The sequence below is a fragment of the Etheostoma cragini genome, chromosome 9 (assembly GCF_013103735.1).
Source record: "Etheostoma cragini isolate CJK2018 chromosome 9, CSU_Ecrag_1.0, whole genome shotgun sequence".
NCBI lineage: Eukaryota > Metazoa > Chordata > Actinopteri > Perciformes > Percidae > Etheostoma > Etheostoma cragini.
This window is the reverse complement of record NC_048415.1, coordinates 4,093,309-4,110,949: the sequence shown is the minus strand read 5'-3', so window position 1 is coordinate 4,110,949 and position 17,641 is coordinate 4,093,309. Positions and strand designations below refer to the sequence as shown.

The window sequence follows — 17,641 nt, the reverse complement described above, 5'->3', positions numbered from 1 at the left end:
CGTAATGGAAAACCAAAAAAAGCGAGTAGACCCGAGGCGAGTCGAGTAGATACCACGCAGTGGAAAACCGCCATTGGAGCCAAAGAGGACATCAGAATAACAAGATATTTACTATACCTCTTCTGAAGAGTCCATCATGCTTCTTCTGTGTCCTCCTTGATTTTCCGGGTTTAACACTTCTAGCAACTGTGTGGAGGAGGTGTGGGGCGATCCCTGAAGGCTTGCTGTGGACGCGCCAACGGTGCTTTCCTAATGGTGGCAACAGAATCTACGTAATATAGCTTTAAAGGTGGCATTATCCTGAATGCAGAAATGAATTGTCTTTGGGAACATCAAATGTGACCTCATCCACTTCATTGTATGATAGCATTGTTTTTGCAGAATCACTTGCAAAATATTTTGAGTAGTTTTGAGTAGTGTAGTTTTTTGTTACATTGGTTACAAACAACAAATTGTACACAATTCCTCTATATCTACTGTATCATTATACTTTTTACTCTTGTAGGATTCATGTAGGTTTATCCCACGATAATTTCAAACTCGTTTCCTTTTTTCTTCCTCAGTGTGGGCGGGCTTTTGACCCTAATTTCCTGTTCCTGTGGCCCAACGCCAGAGTGTCGATTACTGCTCCGGGTCATGCCGGCTCTCTGCTTCCCCCTGACAGCGAGCACGAAGAAGAGAAAAAGACGCAGGAGGAGGACAAGGTAAATAGCAGACTGAAGGAGGAGAGCTCAGCTTTCTTCTCCTCCGGCAGGCTCTGGGACGATGGAATCATTCTCCCTCAGGACACCAGGAAGGTAAAAAAAAACAACCAATACAATTCCAACTTTCCCTTTTTTTTCCCCCATTATGACGTTTTTTCACACATATCTGTTTCTGTCTGCAGGTTCTAAGGGACTGCCTGGACATCATCAAACAGCAGCAGTATCAGATGTCCACAGAGAAGCTGCAGTCACCACTTCTACGCATATAGAAGCTTCCGTTCTTTTCCTCCTCATGTCCTCTGGACACTTCAAACATCTGTCCATCTTTGAGATTAAACTGCTGCTTGAGCCCATTGATCATCTTTTCTAATGTGTGTACTACAATAATCTGTGTTTGTATGTCGGGCCATGCTAACATTTTTGCATACAGTATAAATTAGTAGTTGTAGGTAACGAGAATCATCCCAACAATCTCTTAAAAAGATGCATCAACCTGTGTGCAGGGTAACATTAACTTAGATTTTTCATCAGATCAGTTTTACATTATGCTTGCCTTTTATAATGAATCTATTTTGTAAAAGGTCATCTTGTGGGGACATCTTACCCCATCTTTTAACTCCTGCTAACAATATTTTTCTATTTCAGTACTTGAAACCCTGGTTATTAAAGACTAATTTGTTTGGATTACCTAGATCACACAATACAAATCACTTCAGTAAAGTGTTTATCCTCATAGTTTGAAAAACACAATTTAATTCCGATCGCTGCACATACTGAATGTAAATGTGTCAGATGTACAGTAATATTAACAAGCCGATAGAAAGCTGATTTACTTGCCAGTCCTCTGATAAATGGTGGTAGAAACCTTCAAAGGTTTATTATCTCATTAAACCTGCATTTATCTTTAATGTCCAGTTGGGGACAGCACAAGACACTAACGCCACATGGACAGTTTCCAGATGATACTGAGCATTATGCCCCATGTGGCAGCTGTTTGTGTGTATAATGTAATGTTTGTCTCATTTTTGTAAATAACAGAGTTGTCTTGGCATGTATTTTTTTTCTGTTGATTTTTTTATTTTTTTTTGCTTTTCTAGGAGATGAAAGATTAAAATCTGCACTCCCAAAAGCAACTCGAATGAGCGTTTATGTAGCATTAATTTTACAGCACAACTGTAACCAGTAATCAATACAAAATGTGAAATGATCATTGTCACGTAATTGTTTTTATTTGATTAAAACAAATATAAATGAATAGCTTTTTACAATACATGTTGCAAAAAACTTTTATTTAATTCTTGCCCTCGCTTTAGCAGAGGGGTTTAGAAAAAGGCAGTTGCTATATTAATTATAAAATAAACCATTTTCAGTGGACTGAATGTGAACGTGTTTGCTAAGGTGTTTTTAACACAAGCAAAGGAAACTCTGTACACAGGCACTGTTCTTATCCACCAGCTACAAGACGCTGTTTAATTGTCTATATACAGTATAGGAAGAAACTGTTTACTCTGTTTAGTTGGCTGACAGGTGGTGTAGCCTATTTAAGGATGTGTCTTGGCTGGGTTGGGATGAACGTGTGGATCATGGTTTGTACATGCCGTGCAAGGTCACGGGGATGATGGTGTTGACCTCGGCCCTGGCCAGCTCTGTCAATGTCACGGCATCCAGCACCAACAGGAAGCCTGGTCTCTCTGCACCCGGCTTCACCACGACGCTCAGCAGCACACCTGCAACACCCAGACAGATCAGATGGGATGGACGTGTGTGTGTGTATGTTTCAATCATAGATGTGATTACCATTAGGTATACATTATAATTAATCGAAGAATGAGTTTGATTTAGGATTATATATAAAAATTGATCCCGAACAGACAGGGACAATGCTAGGATCAGACCTGTTGTGGGGCTCAGCAACTAATGAGATGTGACACAGATACAGCAACGCAGGATGAAATCTGTTTTAAGCCCGTTCAACCTGTAATTTGTTTTCTGTCACTAACAGAAAACTTTGCAAACTCTAACTTCAAACACCAAAATTGAAATAAAAGTTTTTTATTATCAGAATTTTTGGTTTTTAGCCCCCCAAAAAAGGTTCTTAAAATGTACATGCGTACAGATCAGAATAGATGTTTCCCTTTGGCTGTTCCATTTTTTTTGCAATATTTCCACTGCAATTTTTTGATCTTTGTGTTCTGTTCCCACGTGACAAGACCTCTCCAAATATTTGATGTGCTACGTTCAGGGTCAAAGTAATACAATTAGTAATGACTTGTAACTTTATTAGGCATGATTGGCATATAATGTAAACCAACAGTTTAAATAATACAGTTAAAAAAAAAAAAAACTACATTAGAGGCCCTTTAACACATGCTCCTGTAGTAGCTCTTAAAATTGTAAATTTTGGAATTCAGACAATGTTAAAAAAAAATTGTATCAAATTAGCACATGGTGAACCTGGCGAATAAGGGGGCCCCCTGTGGGCCCAGGGCACCGGGGCAGTTGCCAAGTTTGTAATCTAGCTCTGGGTAAATTTGTTCTTAGTTGAAGTTAAATTATTATATTATTATTAAAGATAATTAGAACTACAAAATCCTTTTAAAAGTCTGCTGTCATATGTCTGTCAAATATATAGGAAAAAGAGACTGACACGGTATTTGAAACCCATTCATTATAAGCCAAGTGACATTTTGTGTCTTGTCTTCTTCTAATTATCTTAACATTTGAGCAGATTTCTGGCTAGGCCTATTAATACATTGAATGTGTGCGTGTGCACGTGTGTGTGTAAGTATGTGTTTAAAAGTTTAATTGTGTGTGTTCTACCATGGTCCTCCTCTGTGGCCCCAGGTGTTGGTACAAACAGCGGCTCTGATGGGTAACACTCTTCCTCCTGCCACACCCGGGTCTGTTTGGTCTGCACGTTCAGCTTGACTATCTACAGCAAGCAACCAATAAACAAGCGAGAGTCTCCATCAACAACAACATCAGCATCTCTTTCTGGATTACTTTGGGCTGGGGAGACGTGCACAGACGCTGTCTCTGTCTTCTCCTCCTTACCCTGTCAGGGATGAAGTGGTTGAGTCCCAGACCGTAGGCAAATGAATACTTCTTTCCACGACAAAGAGAGTAGTTGATCTGGGGAAACTCAAAGGCTAAGAGAGAGGAAGACAGCAAGACAGACATTATACAAAGCTGTACAGTATATATACGCTAGTTTCAGGCCAGTTGTTTCTCCGTAAGTCAGCTGACAGACAGACGGACAAGCTGAGCCAAAAATATAACCCACAATAAAACACTGAAATTGTGTTTTTATGTCTGTTAAAAAAAATTATTAAAGGAAAGAAGAAAAACATTAATACAACAGCGGATTCCAAACTTTAAAACTGGACTGTTTATGAGCATTTTGACAAAAAAAGATTGGTTGTAAGCTTCAGCAAAACATGTAAGTTGGACCTCAGTTGTAAAGAATGGACCTTCAAGCTCAACTTAAAACTATCATACTGATGTAAAATGTCCAATTATTCTGCTTTGAGTTGATATTGTTCATACCGTATTGTTATAGTTATTGTGTAAGATTTAGACCTTAATTCATACATTTGAGTTAATTTACTAAAATAAAAAATTTACAGTTAACTATTTACATATTTGGGTTTAACACTGACCGCATCTTAAAGAAATGCCAACACTTGTACTTTCTTAAGGAAGCTACGACGACTGCAGCTCAACAAGTCAATACTCCAGTCATTTCATAAGTGTATTATCCAATCCATCCACACCTTCAGCATACTGGCATGGTCTGGTTCCCCGACTGAGTTGAACAAATGTCCCCTCAACATAATCATAATGTTAATGATCATAATGAGCAGGAAGATAAACGCCTCATATCGGACCCCACCCATAACCTCACCAACCAGGACCATCTGTTTTTAGTTGCTTTTGGTAATTTAGTATTTAGCATTTATTTATTCTCTGGTATGATTATTGTGGACCCTGTATGGTTGAATGTTGTGTTTGAATGTGCCTGACCACAACCTGATTTAAGTTGTGATTTTTGTTTAAACAGTCAGAATATTTATATTTACATGCCATTATTATCCCCAGTTAAGAATCTACCTCTGTGGTTTTCCTCAAATTTCCCTGAGTCTAAGTTCTGCTGGCGTCTGATTGGTTAGTTCAGCTACATGTGATTAAGCAAAATGGGGGAGTTTGGTTGTTGTGAAGCTGATGAAATGTGAAGAACAGTAAAGTGCTGCTCAACAAATCCGTCTCCATCCAGCGTGTGTGTGTGTGTGTGTGTGTGTGTGTGTGTGTGTGTGTGTGTATTACCCTGTCTAGGTCCAGAAAAGAGGACTTCAGGTTCGAGCCAGATGGTCCCATCTCTGTGAAGGACAGCTGTTGCTGTGGTGTAGGACAGAGACACCAGATTCTTTCCCTGCTCTTCCTGAGAACACACACACAAACACACACATGGACACAAACACACACACACACACACACAAACACACACATTCCGGGTTTGAGGGGTATTTTATACAGGAGTGTGAGAAAAGTGTGCTTTATGTGAAATGTCTGACTTGAGTGAAATACTAATCCAAGAAAGGTTGCTCCTCAAAGTCAATGTAGCTTTAGTCTCAGTCTTTTAGCATTGTATTAGTCTGCTCCAGCAGTTGGTTTCAGATGAATATTCTGTTGCTAGTAGCAACTGCTTATTGACATTTTGCCAGATGTATGTCCAGGTAAATATCAACAGCCATCTTTTATCTACTCCTCTAAGACTCTTGTTGGAACATTATTTGTAAATACAGCTTGATTTAGTAGAATTTATGTGTTATGAGTAGTTTAGGAGGAGAGAATGACAGACATTTCAAAATAAAAGCTTGTAAAAGAATGCTATACAACCAACAAATTAATGAGTACATAAATACATGAACACATTAGTGTGCGTGTGTGTGTGTGTGTATGTGTGTGTGTGTGTGTGTGTGTGTGTGTGTGTTTGTGCGCGCGCGCACTCACCCTGTGTATATCCAGCGGCAGTACGTATCGTCTGACCTCAGGCTGAGGAGCTCTCATTGCTGCTTTCTTCACTTCCTCCCACTCCTCCCTTATGTTGGCCAGGTACAGGTAGTTATACACAAAGTCATAACTGGAGATAAACAGAGAGAGAAGTCAGGATCAGAGAATCATACTGTTAATATATAAAACACTCACACAGACACACACACAGAGTCACACTCACCCTTTCCACGTGCAGAGGTCGACCACGATGAATCCCTGGTCCTCATAGGTGTTGATGTGGTGAAAGACGTTGAAAGCTGATGTTCTGAACTTGTGGCTGCTCAGGTAATCTGCTGGGTCCTTAGTGGCCAGGTGGAACCATGTCTGCAACACACCGTACGGTATATGAACTGAGATGCACAGGCAAAGTCACACATAATCAATCAAGCACTTCCCTTCCTGTCCCCAAAAACTTTTCAAGATTCAAGTTTTTTTTTTGCCATTTGTGCATGAACCAAACAGTCCAGGCTCTCTGAGTCAAGTAAAAAGAGATTATACAAGGTAAATATATTTAAATAGAATAAGACAAAAAAAACTTAGATGCAATACAAAAGAGTGCAAATATGAATACTGTAGCTGGAGGATCCATGTATGCGGGGCATATAGCATTTGTAACAAGAATAAATAAGTTGTATTTCACAGTAGAGTAAGGTAGTGGGGATTTAAAATAGTGGAAGGGGCAGATTAAACAAAAGGGGGCACATTTGTAAAATTAGTAAAAATGTGTTAAGACTCAAATTTTAAGCCAATAATAAACTGTATCAGTCACACTGATTGTTCCAAACAAACAACTTTAAATGTTCTAATATGACATTTAATAGCTGCTATTTTTAAGGTGTTTGGTGTTCCTTCCAGGCAGCGCTGCCTGGATGGCACTAGGATTAGGCAATGGTCAGGGTTAAAACACGACGCCTGGGATGGGCGCTGCTAGGGGAACGGGCACAAGGGGACCACTGTGTGAATAACACATTTAAAAACCTCGTAATAAAACGATTTGGGTTATATAAAAGCTGTTTAAGAATACTTTTTTAATTGTCCAAAAGAGAAGGTAGTACAATAATAAACAGTTGCAATAATACAATAAAAATTTTGAAAAAACATTTTGTTAACAGTTGCTGTTGGGAAGTCAATTAAACACAACCACAAAGAGAAGAACAGCAACCTCGAAGAGTCACAAATTGACCACAAAGATAAGCAAAACGACCACAGAGACATAACTTCAACAACCAGATGCAGGTGTTTTGCATCTTTTTCAGTTGGTTGTCTTGCTCCTATGTAGGAGGGCTGGAGGGCCCTTTACATCTGTGTCCATGAGCCAATTGTCTTAAAATGGATGCAGGCTATATGGATTTCAAAATAGCTTAATGGTGTTTGAATCCCCCAACGTCGACTTCCAGGCAGCACTGCGACCAGTGACTTCAAGGCACCTGGCACTAACCCTAACCATTGCCTAATCCTAGTGCCATTCATGTAGCGCTGCCTAGAAGGTGACGTTGGGGGAACCAAAACATCGTTTTATTTCTATTCTATGATGTATTTTAAATTATTTATGTTTATTTATTGTGTGGCACTTTTAAAACATGGCACTAACTACTAAATGTTTAATGGTATGTGTACTTTTTTACCTTAAGGCAAGTAATTTGATAGTATTTTAGACCTTGTAAATGTTTTAGTCATTTTTATTATTATAAGATTATTCCTTTAATGTTGTCAGAGATTGTTTTATATTGTGACTCCGGTGGATTTTTCATAATTTTATGTTTTTCATAAATTATTATAATTATTTATATTTGTATCTCTCCAGGAGAGAGGCCGGGGCAGGGTGTGGAGATGACCTTTTTTTTAAAAGTTTGAGTCTCCCACTGTTCGTCCTGTCCAGTTCCTCTTTTAACCTGTCTTTAATAGTTGGCCTTCTTTTTACAGTCACTTCATACGGAGCATCTGGTCCAGGGGGCCCAGGGTCTGTAATCCATCCATGACACTAACAAGCCAATTTCCTCTAACCCACTGGCCCCGCCCCCGACCTACCCCCATAGTGTCGTTGGATTCAAAGCAGTCCATGTATGTGGCTCCTCTGACGCTCCAAGCCGACAGGAACTTGAGGAGGTTGATCTTCACCGGCTGCTCCACAAACACAAAATAATTGTCTGTCATACCGAAACTACAGAGAGACAATCAGAGAGAGAGATAGACAGATTCAGATCCATAAGCAGCAGGGGCAACGTCTTGAGGGGGTCACAGACACAACCTGTTTCTTTGGCTGGTTTGGGAAAAACAAATACAGATGTGAAGCTTAGAGTCAGTTGAATTCATTTTATTGTGAACTCTTTGTGAGAAATGGAAGAGGTGCCTGGGTACCTGTGTACGTAGGAGGGTTTTAACCTCTCACTGCTGGGTATCTGAACGACAACCTGGGATTTCTCCAGGGGATCTGAACTGTCTGAAACACACAGTGGCAGTGTGTATTGTCTTGTGAGTGTGTGTGCATGTGATTATGCCCAACTTAGTCTCATTAAACATCACTCTCTAATATTCAGGCCACTGGCGGTTTGAATATGGAGCAGAACTCACCTTTCTCAGCCGGGGGGATCTTGATAATGCTGTAAGCCAGACTCATGTTCTTGCCAAAGCAGTTGCCAATGTTGTAGACTGTACCATCTGAGTCAATGTGGGGGTGCGCCGTCACCCCATTCACGGAGACGTACTTACAGAGGTCCACCTAATGAAAATACATGCACACAAGACAGAGAATGAATACAAGGAAGAATTTGACTGGTGGTGCGTCAGTGTGATAGGTTTGCTAGTTGAAACATCTATCATAAATTGGTTGTATAAAAGATTAAATGAACAACTTGCATTCATAACTCCATATAATAATTTACTCAAGTCAAGATGTAATGCATTCAAACCGTACACCCTGGTACTAAAATAGACAAACAGGTTTCATTCTTCATCAGTTTAATCCTGTCTGCAAGTCCAAAGATTCAAGATGATAAGAAACCAATCAGCTCTCACCCTCTTTAAGGTCTCCAGGGAATCAGGGTCAACTTTGGTGATGTAATTGGTCTCTGTGACGGCGTAGAAGTCCTCACCGATTGGATAGACGTTCACCAAGCAGTTATCAGTCACTTCAATGCCTCTGAAGTAAGTAAAGAATCTACACACAAAAAACAATGAGTATTATAATGTAATAACAATACTCCAGTATATCAATACTTTGGTAAGGACGCCAAGAAAAGCTTTTTGTTATGTCGTTATCTCGAGATAATCAAAAAATTAACCCATGTTCTTGAGAAAATGAGACAACTAATCTGTCTTCAGAAGGAGTTATCAGGAGTTGCCTAGTGGACAGTGACACATCTGCTTTAAGTTGACCACTAAATGGACATCTATCCCTTACAATAATTATCCATAAGTTATGTAAATACCCTCATATCAAATCACTAGGGAAAACATTCTTACAACAAATGGCAAAAGTTCATTGTGGCGCACATTTGTTGTTTGTTTGGTCGGAAATTGACGCGTGGCATCTGTGTAAATGCGTGTCTTGGTAATGAGAATTGTCAATGAATTACTTGTTGTCAAAGAGTTTCAAACTTAACTTGGATATGACAATCTGTTTATTTAAAGTAAACAAGAGTAATCAAACATAATAACTGGTCTTCTTTTAATCCTTATCCTGCTCTTAACCACGGTCAAAAAGCTGTGACCTTGCTGTGCGCAACACAGCTGAACCAGTTAGGCCACATTTAAATAAACCTTTACACCTTCAGCATCACACGCTGGTCAACCAATGAAATGGCTCCAAAAATTCATGAAAAGTTCATTCAGATTGGTTTAAAACTCCCAAACCAATCCTACGGTGGTGTGTGCTCTCTATTTCCTGTGTGAAAAAAGAATCTGGAGTTAACACACAGCCTTGGCTGTGTAAATGGAAAACAAACAGAAAGAAGTGCACGAGTCACAAAACACTGGTCCAGCCAATCAGCAACAGGCGCCGACATTTGATGGTAAGGGGGGGGGGGGGGGGCGCTTACTGCACCTTTAAGAGGACAAGACTGCTGTTACCACACCACAACTTTGTCTTTACGTCGTAGAGATAGTAAGGGTGTGCAAAAACATCGATTCCCATTGGTATCGCGATTCAAGCTCTACAGATGCATGAGCAATGCATTTAACCCGTCGACCATGGAAAAAAGCTCTTTTAGATGTTTTGGTCAGTTTTATTTTGATGAATTTTCCAACTTTTTGACGTTTTCTTCAAGTGTTTTGTTTGAGGTTTTTATCGTTATTTTTATCGTTTCTTTTCAACATCTTTTTACAGTTTCCCCAAGGTCTTGTCACTTTTCTCAACATTTGGTTGCTTTTTTTGACATGTTTGGCCCTTATTTCAGCTTCCCATATTTCTGGTGTAAAAAGCTTTGAAAACGGGTCAAATTTGACCCAAGGACAACATGAGGGTTAACAATTCAAAATCATCAAAATACTATTGATATTAAGCACAGCGCCTACAACGTTTGGATTTGGGGTTACCTGGAGAAGATGTTTTTGCAGGGGTCTGGGTAGGCTGCTGTTCCGAACTCAGTGATGACTATCCTGTTCTCTGTCATGGCGCGAACGTACGCATCCGTCCTGATGAACCTGAGCAGAGAGATGTCACAAACCACACGTCTGAGTCACAGATCCATAAATCACAAGATAGTTACAGTTTATGGTGCAGGTCTGGAGCACAGTATTGTTTTTGTCTCCTCCCTTGCAACATTCCTGTTTGGATTCTTTTACTGTCAGCTCTTTTTCCTTGGCTGCACAGATCAACTGCGTACCTCTCTGCACTAACAGAAATCAGATGCCATCAAATATCTACATCTGGTTTGGAAAAAGTGCTAAACAAGAGGATTGCTTACTCATAGTGAATAGAAAATAAAGGTTAAGAAATCCTTCAAAAATTTCTGGACCCACACCTTCACACATCTAGAACCAAACAGTAGCTTAAGTGCTGTAAGATAATATACATATAACACAGTAACACAAATACACATTAAGTAGACACAGGGGGGGGGGGATATGTCTTGTATAACAAATAAAATAGAAAAACTGAATTTGTTATAATAATAGCAATAAAACAAACACATTTACACATAAAACACCCTTGTATAAACACAGAGTATATAAACACACATCTACATTAAATGAAATATTGCACAGTTGGAGGTAACAAAGTAAATATGTAAATAAGCATAGTGCAGGATATAGTCCAGTGATGGCTAATATTGCAAAAACAGCTAGAAACAGAAAGAGACAAACAGGTGTGTGTTCTTACTTCCTGTAGTAGGTCACCTGACCGTCCTTCAGGTCAAACTTGTGCATGAGAGCCTGTCCATCGAACAGGTGGTGGAAAGGTTCATCTCCCACCTCGAAGAGACCTGGACCCAACCTGAGAAGACTGCCGCCCAGCCATGAAGGTATCACACCTACAGACACAGACACACACACACACACACACACACACACACACACACACACAGACACACACACACACACACACACACACGCTGTTGTTAGGTCTTACTGAAGGGTCACAAATTCCACAAATCACAACTAAAATTACATTACATGTCATTTAGCTGACGCCCCGGCTGTAGTCAAGTCCACCTTTGTCGAGTCCAAGACAAGTCCAAGACCAGGACTAGTCGAGACCGAGTCAAGACCGAGTCCAAAAAAGTTTGAGTCCAAGTCAAGACCGAGTCCACACGAGAGACAGTCAATACAGAGACAGAAAAAGGAATCCTCTTTAAGACCTTTTATTTACCGTTTATACTTTATGTGATGTGAGGGACAGTATATATTCTATTTAAGATGATCATTTTGCTTTATCTTGCAATATTTGTAGCCTAACAATCAAAAAGCAAGTGCAGAGTAACACACCATAGGATCAAATTAGGCTAATATAATATGATATAATATATATAAAATATAATATTTACATAAAATATTAAATGGAAATGAAAAAGAATGTGTAGTACAAAGAGCTCACTGACATCTGTCTGTGGCCAAAATGAAAGTGTTTGAGGTACGTGATGCAGCCAGGTGTATACCAGGCAACTAATCTCAATGCTTGTTCTAGAAGGATTATGAATTGAACTCATACCTCTTTTCTGATGAGTGCGCTTCATCAATGGTTTTGTTTTGAAGGAGGACGTTACTAACGTTACAAAAGCATTCAGTACTGGACTCGGTGAGTCCAATTACCGAGTCCGAGACAAGTATGAGTCCATGACAACAGAGAAGCGTCTTGAGTCTGGACTCAAGTACAGCTTTTATCCAAAGCAACTTACATTTGCTATATATTTCCGAGGTTGCACACCTCTGCAACTAAGGCTTAAGTGTCTTGCTCATGGACACATTGGTTGGATTATCGTAGTGGGAATCAAACCCAGATCCCCCACACCAAAGGTATGTGTCATATCCACTGCACCATCACCACCCAATACAATGCGTGACCCTATCTAAATAATATGCTATTTACATGCATAGATGATTGCAACATTACTGCACAGTAGAGACTTTCTACTGTCAACTTTAAAAAAATGGCAAATTGCTGAAAAGCATGAATGAAACAGGCTGCTCTGTTTCCTACCAGAGATCTTAGCAGGTATCGGTTCGTTCAGCTCCTCCACTGTCTCAAAGATCTTCCTGTAGCCTGCAGCGGGATGCTCCACGCTGGAGAGGAAAAAAAAAACAGGAATTGGAGGAACAATTCCACAACACGGTCAAGTCAAGTTATATAGTTCACATGTACAGACACTGATCGACGGGGTTCAGCTGATGCAGATCATTTCTTACCTGATACTAAAAGTTGACAAAACAATCTCATCACAAGGTCCATTTAGTCGCTGTTTTTGGAGCTTTTGGTTATATCGGCAGATCTTCCACACCGGATAGAGTAGTTATCACAGAATTAAGATGTTGTGACTTAATTTTGACACAAAACTTCACGCTTGATCCTTAAAATGGGGGGGGGGGGGGCTTGACCAATTACATTTTCTGGGGGGGCAAAGCAGAGAAAGGGAAGGTAACGAAAGCTCAGATGGGCCGGTCTGGGATCTCGCCCCTTTGAGGTCATAAGGGGCAAGATTCCAGATCAATTTACACTTATAACCATTTCTAGCCATTGGAGGACCATAGGCAGACTGGGGGAACGCATTTTAGGTAAAAAAAAAAAAACTCATAAAGTGAAATTGACATGCCAAGGGACCTTTAAACAATTAAATTGATTCTACAATTCAGACAACAGGCAATGTCCATCTGCTGAGGACCTTGTGGTGATTGTTTTGCCAAATGTAGTTTCTTTGCTTTTTTTTTACCACTTTCTTTCCATCTAGCTCTCCTTTATCTTTTTTGTAATGTATTCCATTTATTTTTCTTGATGTGTCATTTTCTTTCTGTTCTTTCCCCCTTGTTTTTCCTTTTCCTTTCATTCTGTCTGTCTCTTCGTCCTCCTTTACATTTATCCGTTTCTTTTTCTATTTTCTATCCTAATTTTATTCATACTGATGTGAAGTGCTTAACACACCTCAAAATAATTATAACATATGGGAGTTTTGCATCCGCAGCTTGTCTGCTGCATGTCCTTTGAAAAACAAGATCTGGGGAGATAAAGACCGCGGCTTACCCTCAGTTATTTAAGGTATTTGTTTCAATGTTTGCTACAGCAACCATTTTTTTCTGGAATCTCTCTGGAAAACTTTAAACTTTACATATTTGACTCCCCCTTTAAATCTTCTTTTTCTCTCAACAGACCTCAATGAGTGGCACCTACAAACGTCTTTATCTTATTTTGTTCCTGAGAACCGATACATTTAAATCCTTGAAAGACCTTTTTCAAACCTAGGTTTTGTCTTGAAGTATCTATTTTCAAACATGAAAAAAGCTATTTGAGAAAAGAAAGAAAAGTTTTACTCACTGGCTGCTCATGCTGCTGTATGTTCCTCACACACAAGTAAACTGCAAAAAGTGACTCGGACTTGCTTGCATTTAAACCACACACAGATTTCCTGTGGTGAGAGATGGAAATTGGGCCCCTCCTCCCCCCCTTCTCTCATTTTCTCTTTCTTTCTCCCCCATTCCCTCTGAATCTTTCTCCTCGTTTTCCTTTCATGCCTTTTGCTCCCCTGCTCCCTCTTTTCTTCCCCCTCCTCCTCCCAGAGCTAAACAAGCCAGCTTTGTCTCTTCTCCTTTCAGCCGTCCGGCCCTGCAGCTCTATGCAGAATGTTGCCCAGGCCCCAAAACATGGTCTTTGTCACCCTGGGCCCACAAACAGGCCGACGATAGATAGATAGATAGATAGATAGATAGAGAGATTTTTATTGATCCCAAGAAAAATGGGAAATTCCTGTGTTCCAGCAGCAAAATCAGTCACAAAGCACAAAATATAAATATAAATGAAATGAGATGACATGTTAATGTTGATGTGGGTCAAAGAGTGTCAGGCTTTAAAAGCAGTGTGCTGGTGTTGTTGTTTTTCAGGTGGATATGCGTGTAGAAGGTATTCGGTCTAATGAGTCCCAGACAGCCTCGACCAACGCTCAAACTATTTTAATTGGTTTGCTGTGGAGGGGGAGAAAGAGCAACAGAGTTTCCTCTGGAAGGGAGAGCGTCAATGAATCACCAGTGTATTTCTTTGGTCCTCTTGTTATTTTGATAAATGAAAGTTGTAATAGGGTAAAATCAATAGTTGCTTTAGGGTTAAAAAGAGCAGTAATCGGCCATCTAGTGTGTTGCTGCCCAGGGCAGGTTCACAACCGGTGCTTGTCTGTAAATAAATGAACAGGACAAACTGGAATACCTATTGGTTGGATTACCATTAACTTTTGTAAAAACATTGATGGTCCCCAGAAGATGAATCATATAGACTTCGGATATCACCTGACTTTTCATCTAGCGCCACCATGAGGTTGACATTTGTGGTTTTAAGTAAAATGTCAAATCTATTTGGTGGATCATAAACATGCTCAGTATAATTCACGGCAACATGAATACTGGATGTAGTTTAAAAAAAAATTAAAAAGGCTGACAGTAATGCTGTAATAAAGTAAATATAAACTAAATTTATTAAATCAATCTCTCACACACCAAAAACAGGACAATGGCATATAAATAAACGACTAAACAGATTTATTTCCCAGGACTTTGCATAGTAAACAACGTAAAGGAAGAGCACAACTGTGTAGGCGTACAATATAGCACTCCTCTGTAAAATCTCTCTCACAAACACACACACACACACACACACACACACATACAATACTTCATATAAGATAAATAAACAGCTTGAACCATGACATAAAACAGGTTGTGTATGGTGAAAAGCGTCCATCACTGAAATGAATGGATGCTTTTAGACACAAATTCCTCTCATTAGAGACAATGCGTACAGGGAGTCTAAATATACATTAAATTTTCAAACATGTACCTTGCTGTCCATTTAAAATGCCCAAATCCAGTGCAAAACATTTCTCTTTCCGATAAACTAAAGAGGGATGGGTTCGAGATGAGACACACAAACACAAGGAATGAAAGAAACTGGGACAGGCTAGCTCCATTTAAAAATAATGGAATTGTATATGGGAAAAAGCTGAAATCCTGAAAATCAAAAGATCCCAGATGAGAAAACTGTAAACATTGCTTTACAAATTGCTTTAAAAGCACAGAAAGATAAGAGAGTCAAAGGAAAAGAATGAAAATTCTGAAAAAAGGTTCCACTTTTAAAGACTAAAGATCATTTTATATTAAACTTGAGAATCTATCATATAAAATGTTTAGTGAATTCTAAAAAACAGTTAACATGACCAGAAACATCTCAAGCAAGGATATCTCAGCACTGCTCCCAATGTCATCAGTCATATAAATTATGACATCTATAATCTAAATATTCCCACATGGACCAGTGTTAATAGAATTGCCTATTTATTTCTCCCAAAATGCAATCCGGAGCACACACACGCGCGCATGTGCAAACAATAGAGAAGACATGAGGGGAAAAAGAAAATGGGTAGAGAGAAAATGTGACGGTTCCAAATGAACTGAACTTAACTTATGTTACTGAAAAACATTTTACAAAAACACCCTGCTTAATAAAACCATATATTTGTACACAGGAATCAATGTGGACTGAACTGTCAACCTTCCTTCATCTAACCCAGCTGTCACACACATAAACACATGAATACACACATATTAACCATTGTAGAAGTCTTCCAGGCTGCATTAACTCTCACATTACTACATACAGTACATGAGACACGCCAGGAATAACTAACAATGTAACAAAGAAGAGTTAACGGCTGCACTGAGGAGATCTCTAGGTATCAGTGCAGTTACAGTGCAGCGCCAATCGACTGTGACTTCTATAAAGGTGACAACCTGCATGGTTGGTTTAGTTCCTGATGCTGAATGCTTTGGACTTCTTGATGTTGAGAAGTGGAGCTTTAATCTTTGGTTTGTTGTTAGTCCCGTCCGAGGAGGGGAGCCGACGACAGTAGATGTCTGGGTACTGCTTCTGAAACTGAAGCAAACACAATTAGTCCCTATTTAAGACTTAATTGACTTTCCGTGTCCACATAGTATAAAATAAAATATAATATGAAATGTTTGCTGTCTACCCGCATGTCCTCTGTTTTGGAGTATAGTAAGATTGGAGAAGTTAAGGATACTTGGCGAGAACGGATTTTTGAACAGTCGAACAGTGTCTTGTTCTCCCTGGTTTAGTTACCTGCTTCAGTTTCTTGCATCTGTCCTTCTCACTCATGTTTCGGTCAGTCAGCAGCATCTCCAGCAACTCCTCCATGGCCTTCTGGGAAGAGGCCAGCTTCTGCTGTTCAAACTCAGCACCGCTAATTTGACGGCAGAACGCGTACATTGGCATTGGAACGCAAGCTGGATTGATGCCATCGACATTAGGAACACCATCGATGGGGACCTGGGGTCAGGAGAGCAAGAAAAAAAAAAACATACCGTAAATCCTCAAATAAAGACTGTTAGTCAGTTAAAAGCTGGGCCTCTGAAAGTGGCCTGCTCTTTCTTTTTTTTGTTAAATTCAGATTGTTTGTATTTTGTTTTTGTGGTTTTAATTTTTGGGTTTTGTCTTGCAACATTGTTGATTGTTAGAGATAAATACATAAATGAAATGAAATATGTGGTTTCCATTTGTCGATATGCACACAGGATGCACTTTGCTCTAACAGTTTATAGGTGTACCTGTACCGTGCGCAGGTACTGTATATGGTCATTGATAGCACTGAGAAGGTACTCTGGGACCGAGAGGATGCTGTGTTGATGGTCCATTAGAAAGGACACCAGTCTGGTAGCTAACAGTTCGTCCAAATCACACTCCTCAGCACTGCCCAGGACACAGCCTGAAAACGTGTGAACCATCTGAATGAGAACCACAAAAACACACGGAGAGAGAAAGAGAGATAAGTAAATAAAGACAGCAGGAAAAAAATCAGCCATTTAGACACAAATAAATAAATATAAAGAAAAAAAAAAAAGTAAATAAATTGCAATAAGGTATTGTACAGTAAGATAATATGGCACTGAACCCCAGGAAGGAAATAAGTGTTACAGGGGAACAAATATGGAGGTCTCATGTTCTACAGGAAAGATCATCACTTTATCATCAGTATTGAGCCTCACCAGTGTCCGCGTGCCAATGACGGGGTGGAGGCGGGGCATGTCCACGTTCTGGCTGATGCGTGACATCATCCTCATAAGGAGCTGCAACTTCCTGCGTGAGTTGGGTGGGAGGAGGAGGGTGCAGAGCTGCAGCGCCTCAATGGCTACACGCTCACACTGAGGCTGGAGAAGGCCTACACACACACACACAC

The 17,641-nt window shown here is 39.8% G+C and overlaps 3 protein-coding genes across 5 annotated transcripts in view; 1 reads left to right on the top strand and 2 right to left on the bottom strand.

Moving 5' to 3' along the window:
- Nucleotides 1-1,066, top strand: part of si:ch211-198n5.11 (methylcrotonoyl-coenzyme A carboxylase 2) — a 9,761-nt gene extending 8,695 nt beyond the window's left edge. For both annotated transcript variants that reach the window (XM_034880693.1, XM_034880692.1), the window contains exons 11-12: nt 564-797; nt 887-1,066. In XM_034880693.1, the coding sequence (XP_034736584.1) occupies nt 564-797; nt 887-973 (321 nt within the window). In that variant the 3' untranslated portion in view covers nt 974-1,066. The remainder of the gene's footprint in view (nt 1-563; nt 798-886) is intronic.
- Nucleotides 1,067-1,914: 848 nt separating this feature from the next.
- On the bottom strand, nt 1,915-13,902 carry LOC117950031 (retinal Mueller cells isomerohydrolase-like). The gene is made up of 14 exons (XM_034880699.1): nt 13,720-13,902; nt 12,394-12,476; nt 11,077-11,227; nt 10,290-10,397; nt 8,772-8,913; nt 8,328-8,475; nt 8,115-8,196; nt 7,785-7,917; nt 5,938-6,080; nt 5,715-5,844; nt 5,028-5,142; nt 3,759-3,853; nt 3,525-3,636; nt 1,915-2,431 (listed from the first exon to the last, which is right to left on the bottom strand). The coding sequence occupies exons 1-14, from the start codon at nt 13,728-13,730 to the stop codon at nt 2,286-2,288; spliced, it is 1,599 nt and encodes a 532-aa protein (XP_034736590.1). The 5' UTR covers nt 13,731-13,902; the 3' UTR covers nt 1,915-2,285.
- A 1,005-nt stretch (nt 13,903-14,907) lies between these two features.
- The window catches only part of depdc1a (DEP domain containing 1a), a 9,234-nt gene continuing 6,500 nt past the window's right edge, over nt 14,908-17,641 (bottom strand). For both annotated transcript variants that reach the window (XM_034880671.1, XM_034880672.1), the window contains 4 exons: nt 17,451-17,623; nt 17,013-17,189; nt 16,528-16,734; nt 14,908-16,320 (listed from right to left, as the gene is read on the bottom strand). In XM_034880671.1, coding sequence (XP_034736562.1) covers nt 16,192-16,320; nt 16,528-16,734; nt 17,013-17,189; nt 17,451-17,623 — 686 coding nt within the window. In that variant the 3' untranslated portion in view covers nt 14,908-16,191. The remainder of the gene's footprint in view (nt 16,321-16,527; nt 16,735-17,012; nt 17,190-17,450; nt 17,624-17,641) is intronic.

What these genes read in the sequence shown, in the direction of transcription:
- LOC117950031 (XM_034880699.1), bottom strand. An exon ending in GATACCTGCTAAGATCTCTG is followed by an intron (nt 11,228 to 12,393) that starts GTAGGAAACAGA and finishes CTGTGTCTGTAG; the next exon opens with GTGTGATACCTTCATGGCTG. An exon ending in AAACCCTCCTACGTACACAG is followed by an intron (nt 7,918 to 8,114) that starts GTACCCAGGCAC and finishes GTCTCTCTGTAG; the next exon opens with TTTCGGTATGACAGACAATT.